The sequence below is a fragment of the Mustela erminea genome, chromosome 3, assembly GCF_009829155.1.
Source record: "Mustela erminea isolate mMusErm1 chromosome 3, mMusErm1.Pri, whole genome shotgun sequence".
Lineage (NCBI taxonomy): Eukaryota > Metazoa > Chordata > Mammalia > Carnivora > Mustelidae > Mustela > Mustela erminea.
Genome location: NC_045616.1, coordinates 74,145,847 through 74,163,332, shown reverse-complemented (window position 1 = coordinate 74,163,332; position 17,486 = coordinate 74,145,847). Strand labels below are relative to the sequence as shown.

The following is a 17,486-nucleotide window of genomic DNA, read 5'->3' as shown; positions in this document are numbered from 1 at the left end:
TAGGAGTGATTCCATCCCAGATAGACATTTTTAAGGTGAACTTAAAAATAAAGCTTTTCCTTTAAAAAATAATTTTTGTGGAAGACGGAAACTGCTTCATTAGTGATTGCCGGCAAAATCTCCTAATGTCTTTCTATAAGCTGTTTAAGCTTAGTATTAGAAATGAGGGCTAGAGAATTTAATTAGCCAGCTTAGAGGATGCAGTCTCTCTAATTTAGGATTTCCCTTTGAGAAAATTATGTAGTTGTAGAAGGAATATCATACTTTAGACAAGTCAGTTTTTGAGTTGTTTAGTGCCGCCATCTTGGGCTCTCCATCACATCTGTGTCACCGATCAGGAAATTGTGCTTGATTTGAATTAGATTTTTTTGTTTTTAAATTGATAATTGCAACATGGCATGTTGTTGGGTTGTGTGCGGTATTTATCAGACTTAGGAAAGGTGAAAGTTAGGTGTTTGGAGGCAATGATTAACTCATCCGTTTTACCAAGGGGACACATAATCAGCTATTAGTTACTCTGCATTTAGCCAATATAATGGGTTTAGTCAACCAGTGAATACTTTGTTATGCGAGTGTTAAATGTTAACACTTTTGCATTTTTAGACTTAGCTTAAAAAAAATAATAATACAGAAAAACCTCTCATAACCCTTACCACCCTTTCAGCCATAACATTACATTGCCTTGGTTTCTGCCTTTTAATTTCCCCAGGGGTTCTTTTTATTTAGGAAAAGGGTGAAAGATGTATTTGTGTAAGTACTACACCAGTGCTTCTGTCAAATCCTTTTCAACAAAGAATATGTTACTTGAGCGCCTCATGCACAGGGTGCATATTTTTCTGAAAGAAGTAGTTTTTAGTGTGTGTTTATTTCATGTCTGCCAGTTTATTTTTGCTTAGAAATTTTCTAATGCTTTGCATTTGTTGCCATTTTTCGGTTAACTGAATGTATGTATGTATGTATGTATATACACACACATACACACATACAAAATAGCCAAACTTTAGAAATTCTTTGTGTATTTTAAAGCAGTTGTCTTTTCAGTCTGGTGTCACACCTCTCCTAGTCCCCTTTAAAATGCTGCGGAGATCCAAATTTAGATAGGAAAATCAGTTTTCAGGGAAAGTTCATTTTAGAATATCAGTGATGGAGTAAATATTTGCTTTCTAGAAACTTTAATTAATCCTTGTTAATGTGAGATTAATGTAGATGATATGAATATGTGTTCGTGGGTGAGAAATTTGCCCCTTAAGTGTTTCTCTGCTGAGTCTAACTCACTACTGACCAGGTGCAAGTAATGCCATTGAAAAATGATTTGATGAAGAGTATTTTTTTTTTTTCCATTTCTTAGCAGCACATTATAATTGCAGTTTTTGGTCTTTCTGATTCATTTTTAATGATTGAGGATCCCACATCTCCTTTGCTTATGAGGATTATGCCTATTACTGTTTGAAATTAAAGCTGAGAAAAAAAAACCTATTCACCAAATAACAGTAATAAAGTTGTTAACATACCTTTAATAATAAAGAATATACCTTTATGAACAAAATAACTGTAGCCCCCAAACAAAAGATATTTTAGTGGAAGAGGTGTCTTTGTATTACATTTTTTGAAAATCTTCATAATGTCTGTCTTTGTGGAAAGAGCTGGATTTTCCTGTCTCTGTGTTCATTTTGTTGTGATATCACACATCCTGTAGCCTCTGGAAAATTAAATGTACGCTTGGGAGGGAGAGTTTAAAAGGTCAGTGACGTCTAGGTAGAATTATGAGGAAAAAATGATCTTTAAGAACCCATGAAAGAGTTTTGGGGATCCTGTGGGTATATCCTGACCACATTTTGAGAATCGCTGCATTATAACATTGTAGAAATGTGTATGGGTACTAAAACAAAATAAATCTCTCCCCTGTTGTTTTCTGTTTTCTCTGTGTATAAAGTAATGCTCATGCACAAAATTAACTGTGTGCTGGTGGAACTTCATTGAAAAATGGGGAAGGAAAGCTGAATTAAACAAAGGTGTAACTGACTCTGAAGATGTTTGGTTTTGTTGTCAAACGGCAGTGATCCCTCTAGTGTCATCCGGCTCACTTACCTCAGACATTTTCAGTGGCCACGCTTATGTCACAAGCCATTTCTCACGCGAGACCTCCAGCCCCCCTCCAAGATTCCAGTAGCAAAGATTAAAAAAAAAAAAAGTGTTGTACATGAAGGGAATGTGTCCTACACCCCTCCTCTGCTCTCCAGCTGGGAAGGGAAGGAAAGAGAAATAAAATTTAATGAGCACTTTTACTATGTGCCAGGTGCTTTACATCTGTTATTTCATTTAAATCCTCAAAACAACCCGAGGAGGTGGTTCTAGCTACATTTTGCAAATGAATAGAGGAAGACTCAGAGAGGTTAAATAACATGTCCAGAGCACACAGCATTTAAGTGAGAGAGCTTGGCGGGAATCAAAATGCCTCTAACTACCAAAGCTTCTACAGTGCCGTGCCTTGATTTTTGCTTTGTTTTTCTTTGGTCCAGAGATTGAGAATATGGATACAAATGTTTTTGGGGCTCACTGATAAAACCTGGTGGTGATGAGACAATTTGCCCTGTGAGGTTTGCTCTTATGGGATAACTGTCTTTGACAGATTGTATTTTGGAAAGTCAAGTAAATACGTTTAAGATAAAAAACATTAAAAAAGGTTCATGTAATTTTTTTTTACATATTTTTACATAAGAAAAGGTTTATGTAATTTTTTTAAAAGATTTTTATTTATTTATTTGACAGAGAGAGATCACAAGCAGGCAGAGAGGCAGGCAGAGAGAGAGAGAGAAGAGGAAGCAGGCTCCCTGCTGAGCAGAGAGTCTGATGTGGGGCTCGATCCCAGGACCCTGAGATCATGACCAGAGCCGAAGGCAGCGGCCCAACCACTGAGCCACCCAGGCGCCCCGGTTTATGTAATTTTTTTCAGTTTTAGTTCTTTGAAAATTAATTGCCCATGTTTTACTACGAAGTGCAGAATTGCCCCTTTCTTTGTCTTCATTTCTGTCATACAGAACAGTTAACTATACCAGAAAGAGATTTTGTATTTGTGAATCTACAACAGTGGGTCATCAAAGTTTACCTGAACTCCAGAAAGGCAAAATCCATTTTTAGGAGCATTATTTTGTTTCAGAAACCCAAGAGACAAGACCAGCTGTGGGTAGGGAGTAAGGGCTGGAGGAAAGATGGCTTATGTAGCTGTCTAGGCATTGTTGAGGGAGGAGTATTCTTGTTTCCTCTGTGGGTGCTCTGGCATGATTTAATACCAGCTGAGAGTAAGTTGGGATTTCAAAGGTTTCTCAAATCAGGAGGACCACACAATCCTAAAAGGAGGCCTGATGAAATTCCTGCATACTGACTTAGTATTGCATAGTCTTATAAAATAACATACCAGCTCTTACTTACGTGTATGTAATTTTCCTTTATTTAAAGTGAAGTCAATCACCTCTGGCAACATCACGTATCCTAACCTAAAGGTAAAATGGGGGAGCCCCCATACAAATAACCCCAGAGTATTGAATAGCTGCCACAAAACTAGTCAAATTAGAGGCACAGCTGGCCTGAGGGCAAAGAATTTTCTATGAAAAAGACTAACTGTATGGGAGAGGAGATCTTGTGATGGCTGACAGTGGAAAAAAGTAACAAAAAGCCCACTTAAAAAAATACTGTCTCCTGCAGATGCCTGTTATAGGGAGTGTTGCCCCCGTCACTTGGTAACACCAGATGGTCAGCTGATTAGGGTGGCAAGGTAGAACTTAAGACATTAGGAAATCTTTCTAAGAAAAATGGTTGGAATTTTTAAAGGAGTTTGGATACTTGAAAGATGTCTAGAATTGCTTAGAAAATGAACATTCATGAAATATCTTAATCTTTGGGGTGCCTGGGTGACTCAGTGGGTTAAAGCCTCTGCCTTTGGCTCAGGTCATGATCCCAGGGTCCTGGGATCCAGCCACATCGGGCTCTCTGTGCAGTGGGGAGGCTACTTCCCCCTTTCTCTCTGCCTGCCTCTCTGCCTAGTTGTGATCTCTCTCTCTCTCTGTGTCAAATAAATAAGTAAAATCTTTAAAAAAATTTTAATCTTTGATGATATCAGATTAAGTTTTACTCTGTAAGACATGTATATGTTTATATGTGTGCTCGCACATATCCCCTTGAATTAAATTGGCAGTCACAATATTCTATAATTTACTTTTTAAAAGACTGTATGAGATTAATAAATATTTGTTGTAATGAAGCTGAATAATAACTTTTACCTTTGGCATCATTTCATGATAGCAGCATTCAATATAGTTTACTTCTTTCTAACTTAACATCTGAAACAGTTTTTCTGTAAAACTATGTGAAGGATTCATCACTTTTCTTAAGGGGCTCTTCTTTGGTAGTTAAATCAGCCTGTTTTGAAGCACCTGTTAAGTTATCCCCTTACAGACTAAATACTAACTAGTCTGGATCTTGGATCTTCAATTGTCTTGACTTTGCCTGTGATTGGAGAAGTTCTCCAATATTACTTTCATGGAGAGACAAAGATGTTGACTTTGGTGGACTAGGAAAGATGATAAGCTGGGAAGGGTCAATTTTATAAATGGTCAATTTATGATAAATCTTTCCCCATAGTGATTACTGGTTTCTTTGTACACTATATGTATGTTACGGGTGGAAAATACTGAGATCCCTTGCACTAAACGTACAGAATATACTTGAGAACTTTTTGAATTGTCTTGTACGATCCACTATTTGTTTTATCTATCTTAATCTGTGCCTGTCCTGTGGATTTTAAATTACTGTATGCTTATAGTACGTCTGCTATATAACAAGGTAAGTTTCCCTTATTATTCTTCACCTTTGAAATTTTCTTGGGTGTTTACTTTTTCTGCGACATTCCTTATGGGGAAAAAATCATTAAAAATTTTTAAAAATACGATTTTAGCATCACTGCGTATCTTTAATTCTTGTTTTCAAAAAACTTCTTGACTGAAAGAGGTAAAGGAGACTGGAATACTCATTCTGAAACAGATAATCCCTTTGTAAGAAAAACAAAATATATCATATTACAATAAATTTCTTGTCATGAAGTTTAATAGTAACTTTAGGGATTGTTCTTTTTAAATTTATTAATTTGGTAACGATTATTACCACAGGTTTCTCTTTCCACTATGTTACTATATATGAATTAGTAGGATGAAATTATATTACTCTGAAAGATTTTTTTGAGAAGTGAGTACTCTCTGGCCTGATTATCATCCCTTGGGGAAGATAGTAAGTAGGGTTCAGGTGCCCCCCCCCCCCCGACCTGTGAATCTTAGGCATCATCTGGCTGTCATTGTCATGTTCTATGTCTGCCATCCCTCTCAGGTTCCAAACCCACATGGTAAAAATCTTTCTCTTTGTGAATGAAGATGGTGATCTGCTCAGTGAACTTTAGTCAAGTAGCATAGATAGTGGAAAGCTGAAAGAGAGCCAGAGGCTTCCTTTTGGAGCTTAGGTTTCTGTCAGGTACCCAAAATCTTGAGGTAGATCAGTGTCCAGAAGTTTCCCCAAGTGACCTCCTTTAGTCCTTACCTCTGAATTTGGCTATCAGAGAAAGAGGTGAAACTAAGGGGAAGTCCCTCCCCCCTCCCCCAAATTTAGGATTAGCTTTCTAAGTATTTATAGAAACGTAAAGAGGAAGTTTTGTCCACCGGCCACACAGGCCAGGACTGACTGCTGGCAGTGTGGTGGGAGGCAATTTTCAGAAGTCTGTGAGCTCTTTCTATGGCTATCCAAGGGTTGGCGGGGGAGGTTGTTGTGTGTGGGGGGTGAATGTCCCGTTTCTGGACCATTATAAGCAGTGGCCACATGGCCTGTTGGTCAGGGAGGATGTGGAGGATTTGTGTGTTGTTCTAAGTTTAAGTTGCGAAGCCCCTTTCCATTTGGCGATTTTGTATGCTCGTGTGCGCGCATATTTGCATTGGTGTGTGTGAGCCTATTTAACAAACTTACATGTGTATCAGCTTATTGTGAGTTACTTAGACTGTGGTATGTATGAGATCTGATGGGCTTTGCAGTTCCACCAGTAGACATTGCTAATGGACATTGCTGTATTGGGGCATATGTCATGCATGTTACATAAAGGATTATTAAATAAACAAATTTATCCTATCAATGTGTGTGAAAAATCCACCCCAGAGTTGAATTTTTGGTTGGAGGATGCTTGTGTCTGCCTGGAATAAAGGTGGAGGGAAGGGAGAGTTTGTTCAGTAGAAAACCAAGCTGGCCTACTCTACTTGGAAAAGTTTAAAAAAGAAAAGGAAGAAAACCACTGATTTTTGTCTGGTATACCACAGTTTTGGAGTAATTATGGCTTATTAGTGCTGTGAACTAACAACTTCCTGTAGGTGTGATGGCGGTATATTGCTATAAGTGGTTTTGTATGGCTATGTCAAATACTTCAGCATGTCTGTTGAATACCATTTCTTTTTTTACCTGTAAGATGTGAAGAAGGGGAGGTGCGGAGGATGTTTGAGTGGCCTGAATGTTTTTACTTGAAAATAAAAACTGTCATTTTTTTTTTCTTGGAGCTGTCAAGTACTACGCATTTCAAAGAATTAGAAATCCTTTATAACATCTGAAGGCAGCAGCTAAACTCTCTCTTCCCTTCTCTCACATAGGTTTCCACTTGAGTGGCACAGTGACAGAACCTGCAATACAATCGGAGCCAGAAACTGTTTGCAACGTGGCCATCAGCTTTGATCGTTGCAAGATTACCTCAGTGACCTGCAGCTGTGGAAACAAGGACATATTTTATTGTGCTCATGTTGTGGCACTGTCTTTATACCGCATCCGCAAGCCAGATCAGGTCAAACTGCATCTTCCCATTTCAGAGACTCTCTTTCAAATGAATAGAGACCAACTACAGAAGTTTGTACAGTATTTGATCACAGTGCACCACACAGAAGTTTTGCCAACTGCTCAGAAATTAGCAGATGAAATTCTTTCCCAGAATTCAGAAATCAACCAAGTTCACGGTGAGTTATAGACATTCATTCTGTAGAGTTCTTCTCTTATTCTGTTTCATTTATAAATTCAGTTCTTCTGCATAAAAATGAATTAAATGTGATTTTAGGTCATCAGCATTGCTCTTAAGTAGCCAAGAGAGATTTAAAAAAAAATTAAATTATTTTTATTACTGAAATAAAGTTGACATACTTAGATTTTTAAGTTTAGTTTTGCATCCTAAAATATTTCTTTTGAAGTGTTTTGTGTATTCTACTAGATACCAAGCCTTTTGTGCTCAGAAAATTTCTCATTTATTGAAATTTGTCTCTTATACTTTTTCATTTAGGAAAATTTCATCAGATACTAGATACTCGTTACAGGAAACACAGACTTAGGTCATTTAATTCACTTTTGTCAGCTTTTATCAGTAAACTGACTTGCACATACTCCAATTTTTTTTTCCTTTTCTTTTAAATTTTATTTTCTAAAGCTGGACATTTCTCTCTCTCTCTCTCTCTCTTTTTTTCCTTTCCTTCTTTCCTTCCTTCCTCTCTCACTCTTTCTCTTTTCTCTCCCTTTCCTCCCTTTCTCCCTCTGTTCCTTCCATCCTTTTTTTTAGTTGGCGGGGGCAGGGGCGGGATGGGGGGAGTGTTAGGCCGAGATAGAGGGAGAGACTTTTAAGTAGACTCCATGCCCAGCACACAGCCTGACCTGGGGCTTGATCTCACAACCCTGAGATCATGCTCTTAGTTGAAATCAAGAGTCAGACACTTAACTAAGCCACCTAGGCACTCCCAAAGCAGGACATTTCTGACAGGATGCCTCATAGTAAGAAAATAACTTACAATTATTCTTAGAAAAATATTACAACTTGTTCAGAGAGAATTTAGGAAATGACTATCATTGTATATAAGAAATTTCAAAAAATTTTTTTTGTATTTTTATAAGTGGAACGTTATCTCATTTATTTGTAAACACATTTATCAGCTGCTTATTTTGTGCATCACAAATATGTTGACTTACAAGAATATATGTGCAACTTGTCAGAACTACACCCACCGCCTATTTCATAGGGTACGTTAACACAGGATAAATAATACAGTTAAATTATAGGTTGCTGTGCTTTAAAAATATTTAGACATAATTTTTAAAATATTCAAAAATACATCAAAGAATGTAACATAGTCTTGACTAAGCAGCTCTTGGGCCTATCATTTTTACATTTCTTTACATTTTACATTTCTTTGGTTATATTGATGAGATATAGGACCAGTCTCTTAACTCTATTCTTTTAGGTTTCTTCAGAGTCATTAATTTTGGTGAATATAAATGTTTAAGGAAAGTAAGTTTTAAGATTATTTCTTGAAAACTTTTAAAATTGTGAGATAAAACATATAGAAAAGTGCATAAAATATGAATGTGTAGATTAATAAAGTGAACACCAACACACAGGTTCCAAATAGACTATTCCCAGCACTAGAGAGGGTTCCATATAGCCCCTCTCTTTCACAAGCTCCTTTCTCTTCCCCATGGCAGCCACTGCCTGGTTTTTATGGTAGTCATCTGTGGTGGTTTGTGTTTTGTTGTTGACATCATTAAATACTAGTTTCAGTTTTATTGACTTTCATTCAAGTCGTGATTGTAAGATTTATGCCAATTATTTCATGTACCTATAGCTCATTCATTTTCATTGTTCTAAAGCAGCAGAGTCTAAAAGAAACATAATATGAGCTGCATGTATAGTTTAAAATGTTCCCGTAGCCTATTTAAAAAGAAACAAGTAAACTAATGTTTTATTTATCTGAGTATTCATAAATAACAATTCAGCAAAAAGTTGACATATTTTACTCTTTTTTCATAGTAAGTCTCTGAAGTCTGCTGTCTTGTCTTATACTTAAAGTATATCTCAAACCACAGCATCATCACAATGCAAGGGCTTAATAGCCACATGTGGCTAGCTATTAACATTGATGTACCTTATCGTACAGTACAACTCTAGAATATTCTAGCAATGAAAATATCACTGTTTGTCCGTTCCACTGTTTTTGGATCTTGTTTTGAATAGAGCAGCTATTGCAGGCATTATTTTACAAATCTGGTTCTCTAAGATACTTTTAAAATGGTTTTTATGTCAGAGGAACACCCATGTAGCCATATTTTTTCTAGTACTCCCCATATTAGGCTCAGCTTTATTAACGTGTGTAAAGGATTTTAGTTAGTAGAGTCTGCCATTGTTAAAAAACAGTATTATAACCAACTGTGGCACTGAAGTACTTTTGACCCACCAAAAGCACATGCACTTAAGGATTTTTTCAAGTAATACTCTTGCTCTGTCTTATCTCCTGCCTCAGTCTTTTGCTTTTTGAAAATTCAGGCTAGTTTACAGTCATCTCAGAGATTTCTCAGGAGCCTGTGGCTTCTTATTAAATTATTCAGTGGAAGTGAAATAGCATATACCATTTCTTCAAACGTTTATATGTTTTCTTTCTTCCTTTTTTTCCCCCCTGAATTTATATATTCAATTAGCGTTACATTATTCTCTGAGTTTTAGAGAATAATGAGGTCCACATCAACAATCAGTTGTTTGTTCTGCATATGTCTTCCTTATTTTGAAGAACAGCAGCATCCAGAATTTCTTATCTACAGCTTCAGAAATTCACTTCCATGTTGAAGTAGTAAGACTGACAAATCAATGTCATCTAAAGTTGGTTGCGAGAAGGTGTTCATGTGACATTGTATTTCTTTCACAGTTTCTAAAATTAGAAGAAAAAGTTATCTAAGGAAATAGCAAGGACAGAATGCAGGTTGGCTTTAGGCTTAATGTGATTTTCAAATAACTTTTGTATGAGAGCAGCTTCACAAGAGCAGTGAACTTGAACGGTTTATCCTACCAGCTTCTTCGTCATTTAATATATCACCAGATTTGCTCCTAGCCTGGAAATGGGCCAATTACATGAGCCACTTCTTGCTTTCCATTGTAGTGTAACAAGTAGTAAAAGTAGAGAGGTAGGAAGCAGGTCATGATCTTAAGTAATAAAATGGAGAGGGCGCCTGGGTGGCTCAGTGGGTTAAGCCGCTGCCTTCGGCTCAGGTCATGATCTCAGGGTCCTGGGATCGAGTCCCGCATCTGGCTCTCTGCTCAGCAGGGAGCCTGCTTCCTCCTCTCTCTCTCTGCCTGTCTCTCTGCCTACTTGTGATCTCTGTCTGTCAAATAAATAAATAAAATCTTTAAAAAAAAAAATGGAGAGTCTGCTCCTTGGAGGGTCTTATTTTAACTCTTAGACTGATGACTTACTAGAGGGTAGGATTAAAAACATTCTTCATTTATTTGACCATATGATCCCACCTGCCTCCAAACACCTCCAAAGCATTCTCCACAAACTGTAAAAGCAGTACTTTTTAGTATGATCTTTTGGTTGTGTTTTTTCTTTGAGAAGAAAGATGTCTTGAACACAAAGATTTTGGTAAGAGGTAAGTTTTATTTTAAGGAGAAGCATCACTTTTACTTGGCTAGATAAATAGAGTCAGAATAGGATTTAGATTGTTATCTTAAAAGGTATCTTAAAGCCAAAGAAGTTAAGCTTATCCAAGTCCTTTTTAGAAGAAAATCATTAATTTGTAAGTAATTACAAACTACGTTGATAGTTGGATATTTGTTTTACTTGTGAATATATCCTAATGCTTCTTAAAATTCTGTTGGTTGCTTTTCCTTTTTACAGTTGACCCTTGAACAACATGAACTGCACAAGTCCACTTACACCTCCCCCCCCCAGTAAATATATGTATCATACTGTAAATGTATTTTCTGTTAAAATTTTCTTTTCTCTGGCTTTCTTTATGGTAACGGTATAGTATATAATACATATATAAAAATGCATGTTGACATTATTGGTAAGGCTCTCAACAGTAGGCTGTTAGTTAGATTTTGGGGCAGTCAAAGGCTATAATGTGGATTTTTGACAGCATGGGGGGTTGGCACTGTAGGGTTACTGTATTTTGAAATATTTTATTTTTACAAGAATTTTATCCTGAGGAATTAAAAGCTTTTTTAAGACAATATCAGGCACATTATTCCTAATAATTTCTTTTTCAGCTTGGTATTAGAAATTTATAATTGTAGTAGTTTCAAGAGAAACAAACAGAGGAGAATGGGTTAGTGATATCCAAGGTCACAGATTCAGTGAAGATAGTTGAAATATAGCCTTAGTTATTGTAGTAGTTAAGTCCTTTTCAGTAGACTTTTCTTTTGCATTTCTTTGTGTTTTCATAAAATTTCCCTCACATGATTTTGATTAGATTATAAAACTAACTACTATAGGCTAAACAGTGGCTATAAGATAGTTGATGTTAATGGCCCTCCAAGGAGATTGCTGGTTGTAGTTTTGCATTTTTTGTTTGTTTGTTTGTTTGTTTGTTTTCCAGCAAAATTGTTTGCTTTTAGTTTTATATTCTAATAAAACTTCCCAGCTTCCACAGCCTTAAAAAAGATGCTGGTGTCTTTGCTAAGTACTTTTCAAGAAATTTACTGATTTCCACGTGCTAGTCCACCCTCTTAGTTAACCTTGCCTCTTCTGGTCCTTTATGTTTCCTATTAAAGGAGACGTATTATATAGGTTGCTAAATCAAGGACAGAACATTGAACTTAAAATCTGAAGTCCTAGAATCTATTTTTGTTTCTACTCTGTATTACCTGAGTGACATTGGGTGAAACTCATTTTTTTCCCTCATTTAAAATGGTCATGATCTTCTCTAACAGCATTGGGAGAATTTTAATAAGATATACATATATAATAATAATAATAATAATAATAATAATACAATATAACTGAGTTTACTTCATGTTTAAGGTAACCAGAAGTACTCATAGAAGAGAGAAGAAACCAGTTGGGGGATGAGTGATATCAGAGTTGGTGGTCATCTTCCTTTCCTCTAACTTTTGGCATGTATTTCTTCTCCTTTTTCTCCTGGGCACTCTGGTTTCAGGACCGCCCCACCGCAGTGAGCTAGGCTGTACTGGGCACATTCCCACAAAGGACAGATTGAGGGGCTTTCCTTGTCCAGTGTCCAGTGCATAATGTCCAATGGCCAGCTGGCATTGGTCCAGACTCGGAACAGTAGTGGGGGCGGGGGTCATTTCATTGACCCTTTCACTTCTAGAGCTTGGGCCAGTCCCAAATGTAGGCTAGACTCCTCCCTGACTTCAGTGTCATGTGCCCAGAAACACCATTTCAGTCACAGAAGTGAAAGCAATAAATCCATGTGTCAGATGCAGTTGACACAAGGCATGTAAGATCTCTTCCACCTCTGATTCTATGACTGTGGTGGTGATACTTTTGCAGAGATGCATGAGGCACTTGTATCATGTTGCATATGTGCACCTCCTGTAGTTCTACCCAGGTGTACACTTCTGTGTTGTTGTTCTTTGATGAGACATTTCAATTGTTGGAGTGTGGTTCTAATAAAACCAACAGCACAAATTCCATTCATGCCTGCTACTCCTGCTTAACTTAACTTCAGAATGCCTCTGTGTTCCAGCCATCTTCTGTATCAGTCCATTCAGGCTCTCTTAGAGATTCCAAACAAACAAGCAGACCCACTCAGCAATCCTGTGTTCGTTGTGTGCCTTATTTTTAGTTGATTGTAAACTCCATCAGGGCTGAAACTATGACTTGTGTATCTTGGTACCTTCCCTGAGGACAGTACTTAAGAAGCTGTAGGTGCTCAGAATTTGTTAAACAAAATGTAACACTCATTTTTCATTCCATTTTGTTCTTAGTGGGAACTTGGAGATTTATTTTTGTACACATGCATGTTCCGAATCTAGCAGTAAGTGACAGTTGGAGTTGTTTGATGGAGGCCTTATGCCACATCTTTCTTCCTTTTGTTTCCCTGTGGATGGTCATGTTCAGTGTAATTGGGCTTGCATTAGCAACCGGTTTTTACAAGTATCCTAGGGAGATAATTTGGTCATTATAAGCATATTCTTTCTATCATACAATAGTCAGGCATTGACAGTTGGTGAAACAAAGGTAAGATCTACTGGTGATTAATACAATTTGCAAATACAATCTATAGGAGAGAATTGAATTTGCTGTCCTAAAGTGCACCAGTGTGGAACTTAGAGAAAATTTAAATTAATTTAAAAAAGTATGTTGAAAAAATGTATAGTAGTATAGAATTATATGAAGATAAAAAGACAAATCCTCATTGGCTCCTTCTCCTAACAGCTCCCTCCCTTAGTTTCCAACAGCTCTATTACCCCTCAAAGCAACTGCTGTTGACAGTGCAGTTTGTATTCTTTGAGACAGCTTTCTTCATGCACACACATACATAGTTTAAAAAAAAACAATTAAAAATATTTTTTCTGCATTTTGCTTTTTTCTCTTAATAGCTGATGGATAGCTTATGTTATTTCAAACATGTTTTAAATGTTGTATATAGTATTCCATAGTATGGGTATACTTAACCATTAACCTACTGAATGATTTTGAAGTTGTTTCTGTTTTCTCCCTACTATATACAGGACAGCTGTGACTTTCCTCTATGCGTGTGCATGTGTGTGTGTTTATGAATTCATGCAAGTAATTTTGGATAATAGATTCTTAGTAGTAGAAATGCCAGAACAAGTGGTACATGCATTTTTGAGTAATTATTGCCCAATTTTCCTCCAGAAATTACTAGGTTTAACTTTACATTTTAATGAAAACTAGATGTTTCTCTAACATATTTTAATTTTTTTTCCTTTTTATACAAAATGAATACACAATCATGTATACATGATGGTCTTTATATGAAAAAACCCTTCACTTCAGCAAAAGAGAAGTGATCTTAGAACTTAAGTGTCTTAATTTGGAGGAATCACGTCTCTAGTCCATGAGGAATTTGCTAGGGTAACACAGAGATAACCACTTTACTTTTAGCCCAATACCCTTTATTCTTTCTCCTTTCTCCTCCAAATCTTGCCTTCCCTCACACACTGTAGTCATCTCTGACACTCCTCACTTTAATGCTTTACAGAGGATCGCTACCAGCTGTGATCAGGTTTCTCACCAGTACTCTGTCCCTTAACTGACCTTATGTCTGTCCATATTGGCTCCATGAGCTTGTTCCCATCTCCCCCACAAATGGGTCTCTCATGCCTCTCACTCAGAGACTCTTAAGAGTGTTGATGAGCTTAGAAGTTAGCCTGAGTGAGAATACCTTTGCTCTTCAGCTCTCTTAATGGGGGCAAGTAACTGAATCTCTTCAGGCCTCAGTTATTTTATTTGTAAAATATGGACAATAAAGAATGTGCCTTTCATAAGGTCAGGAGGGCTAAAGAAGTACATCTGAATTGCTGTTATCACTGTCATTGTGATGAGTCAGTTGACAGGAGTCTTCAGGGCAGTGGTAGATCTTTGAGGAAAATATTTACAAGCCATTTTTTAAAAATAACATCTTTTAAAATCTGAGCAAACTATTCTTGAAGCTTGCAGACATCATAGATTTCTCTCTCTCTCTCTTTGTGGGGGGGTGGATTTTATGTATTTATTTGATAGAAAGAGAGAGAGTCCACAAGCAGGCAGAGTGGCAGGAAGGAGAGGGAGAAGCAGGCTTCCCCCACTAAGCAGAGAGCCCCATGTGGGGCTCAATCCCAGGACCCTGGGATCATGACCTGAGCCAAAGGCAGATGTTAACCTACTGAGCTACCCAGGCGCCCCAAAAGATTTCTTTTAATAGATCTGAAGAGTTGGGTTATATAAAAATAAGACTTTCTGAGAACTTCGCATTTAAATATTTGTGTTTGTGTACCAAATAATACATTTTTAGCTAAGTTCTAGAAAATGACCTACCTGTTATGCACTCTGTTTACATGCTAATTTTTAAATGAGCATGGAGAGTGTACGAATACTTTGCTGCTTTTCATTCATATAAAATATGTGATTATTTCTATACATGAATAGTTTATTATTGAACTTTAGAGGTAAGTTGAATGATGGTAAGAAATGAAAAATAGGGGCACCTGGGTGGCTCAGTCGTTAAGCATCTGCTTTTGGCTCTGATCATGATCCTAGGGTTCTGGAGTGGAGCCCTACATAGGGTTCCCTGCTTGGTGGGAGACCTGCTTCTCCCTCTCCTGCTCCCCCTGCTTGTGTTCCCTCTCTTGCTCTATCTTTCTCTGTCAAATACATAAATAAAATCTTAAAGGAAAAAAAGAAATGAGAAATAAAGTCAGATGAGAGGAAAATTTTGGAGGAGGAGCTATAAGCCCTGTGGTGGTCTATGTGAATTCCCTTGAGATCTGTGCTGATGATGGTGCAACATACTTAACTTCTTTGGCATTTAGCTGAGGAGAAGGTGGTTTGCTGAGGGAGCACAGCCGGCACATGCCAGCGTTCCCTCTGTCAGTAGCCTCTGGAATAAAGAAAGAAGATGAGTTGCCCTCTAAGAGCTCCTGGAGAGGATGTCACACTTCTGTCATCGCAGTAACATTACTGCGACCTGTGACCACAGAGAATGGAAGGTGAGGAAAGATCTGAGTGTTGGAGCTATCAAAATATCGTACATGGAAATGAAGGCATTGGCCACTACTTTGGAGTGAGGGTTTAAGGAAGAATAAAATGTAAATCTCTTTTCAAGTGTGTATTCAGTGCATGTTATTTTTCAACAGTCTTCAAATCCTTGTCCTCTCTAAAGAAAGACTTTTTTTTGAGTCTGAATCATTGAAGTTTGCTACCCTGCCTTTTCCCTCTCAGTGCCAGTGATCGAGGTCACGATTTTGCCTTCAGCTTGTTAGGTGTATTGGCAACGTTTCCTAGCTTTAACAGTGGGCTAAACTGAAGCTTTAGGAGGTGGCATTCTTCTGGGTCCCCTGAAAGAGGCTGAATGAATCACCTCTACAGTGTAGTCATCTCCTGCCTGCATTCTGCCTTTATAGACGGAAATTGATAATTAAATTTTAACCAAAAATAAAAAATAAAAAAAACACAACCAACCAAAAAAACCCCACCCAATTGTACATAGATATAAATGGTTAGAACATTATTTAGACAACTGTATTGCTAAAGCAGTTAGGTCACAGTTAAGATGAGGAGGTAAACTAAAGCCTTTCATTTCTTTTTTGTTTGAGTTGTTTTCCAGCAGATTAAGAAGAGAAAAGAAAGCATTAAGGTCCCTATTAGAACCCAAAGCTGTGAATAATTCCACATACCAAACATAGCATAAGCCAGCTGTGAATGTATCTCAGTTTCTCAGTTTAAAATTTGCAAAAGGGTTTGGTGCTGCTTAATACTTAGAAGCAACTTTTTCCTTGACGAGAGACAGATATTTCATTTGGTGCGTCTTAAATATGCTTTATTCATTAGACTGGAGCCTGAATACTTTCCAGTATGAAGATGCACAGTGTGTCACCATGTATAACATCCTCTCCAAATATGGAATCGTTCTCCTACCCCCCTGGCAAAGATTCTGATTCAGTACTTCTGAAGTGTACCTAGGTATCCATTTTTTTTTTTTTTTTTTTTTTTTACAGTGTGCCTCAGATTTTTGATACACTCTTAATTTTGAGAACTCCCAGGGTTAGGGAGTTTTGATATTGAGATAAAGCAAAACTATATCAGAACCAGATCAACTAACAGAAAGGGAAAATCAAGGACATGGACAGTGTTCCTTCATGTCCATGAATTCTCCTTTTGCTCTCTTCTATATAAGAGGGTAAGTGAAGTTCATACATCCCTAGCTGGGAATGAGAGACAATTAAACTGTTTGATTGATTGATTGATTGATTGATTTTTTTTTTTAACCAGATAATTTTACTTTCCCTAAAGGCTTGAAACTTTGAAGAATTAAGCTTTGGTAATAAAATGCTCACAAAGATTAACTATACAGTTGTAAAAGTTCTAGCATTTATAATTATAAATACAAATAAGGGTAAAAAGTATGATAGGTTTTAAAACTCTTTAATGGACCATTTAATTTACATACACAGATTCTGGTTCCTGCCCAACTTGGAGAATATCTAATAGCAAATGTATAAACACACGAATAATGTTTTTCTTGCATACCTTTCTCAAAGCTAAATGCTGAGAGCTTTGTCTTTGTTTATAGATAGCCACTAACAAGTAGAAATAAATTTTGCAAATCTACATTTTATGCAAGGCCTAGGCCACCCTTACATGCATGTAATCAAAACATGTTAGGATTCAAATAGCTAAACTTAAGTATTAAAATTTACTAAGTGAATATGCTGTTTTAGGAAGGTTATTATTGTGGACATTTAATTCCCTGGTCTATAATGTATAGTATCACCTATTCCTAAAGTGTTAAGTTGTATTTAGATTAAATTCTGTTTTATTTACCAACTAGTTATCTTTGTATGCATTCTTTAGGATGTTTTCTACACAGTCACAGGAAAAGATTTCTAATCCTTAGCACCTAGTTAATTTTTTAATTCCTACATTATAGAATTTTAGGTTTGAGAAAATGGAGGTCTGGGGAGCTTGGTTTTG

General features: G+C 36.9%; 1 protein-coding gene across 1 annotated transcript in view; it reads left to right on the top strand.

Moving 5' to 3' along the window:
- Window positions 1-17,486, top strand: part of ZSWIM6 (zinc finger SWIM-type containing 6) — a 195,606-nt gene that overhangs the window by 118,427 nt on the left and 59,693 nt on the right. Inside the window, exon 2 of the mRNA XM_032336162.1 lies at window positions 6,672-7,028. Within this exon, the coding sequence (XP_032192053.1) occupies window positions 6,672-7,028 (357 nt within the window). The remainder of the gene's footprint in view (window positions 1-6,671; window positions 7,029-17,486) is intronic.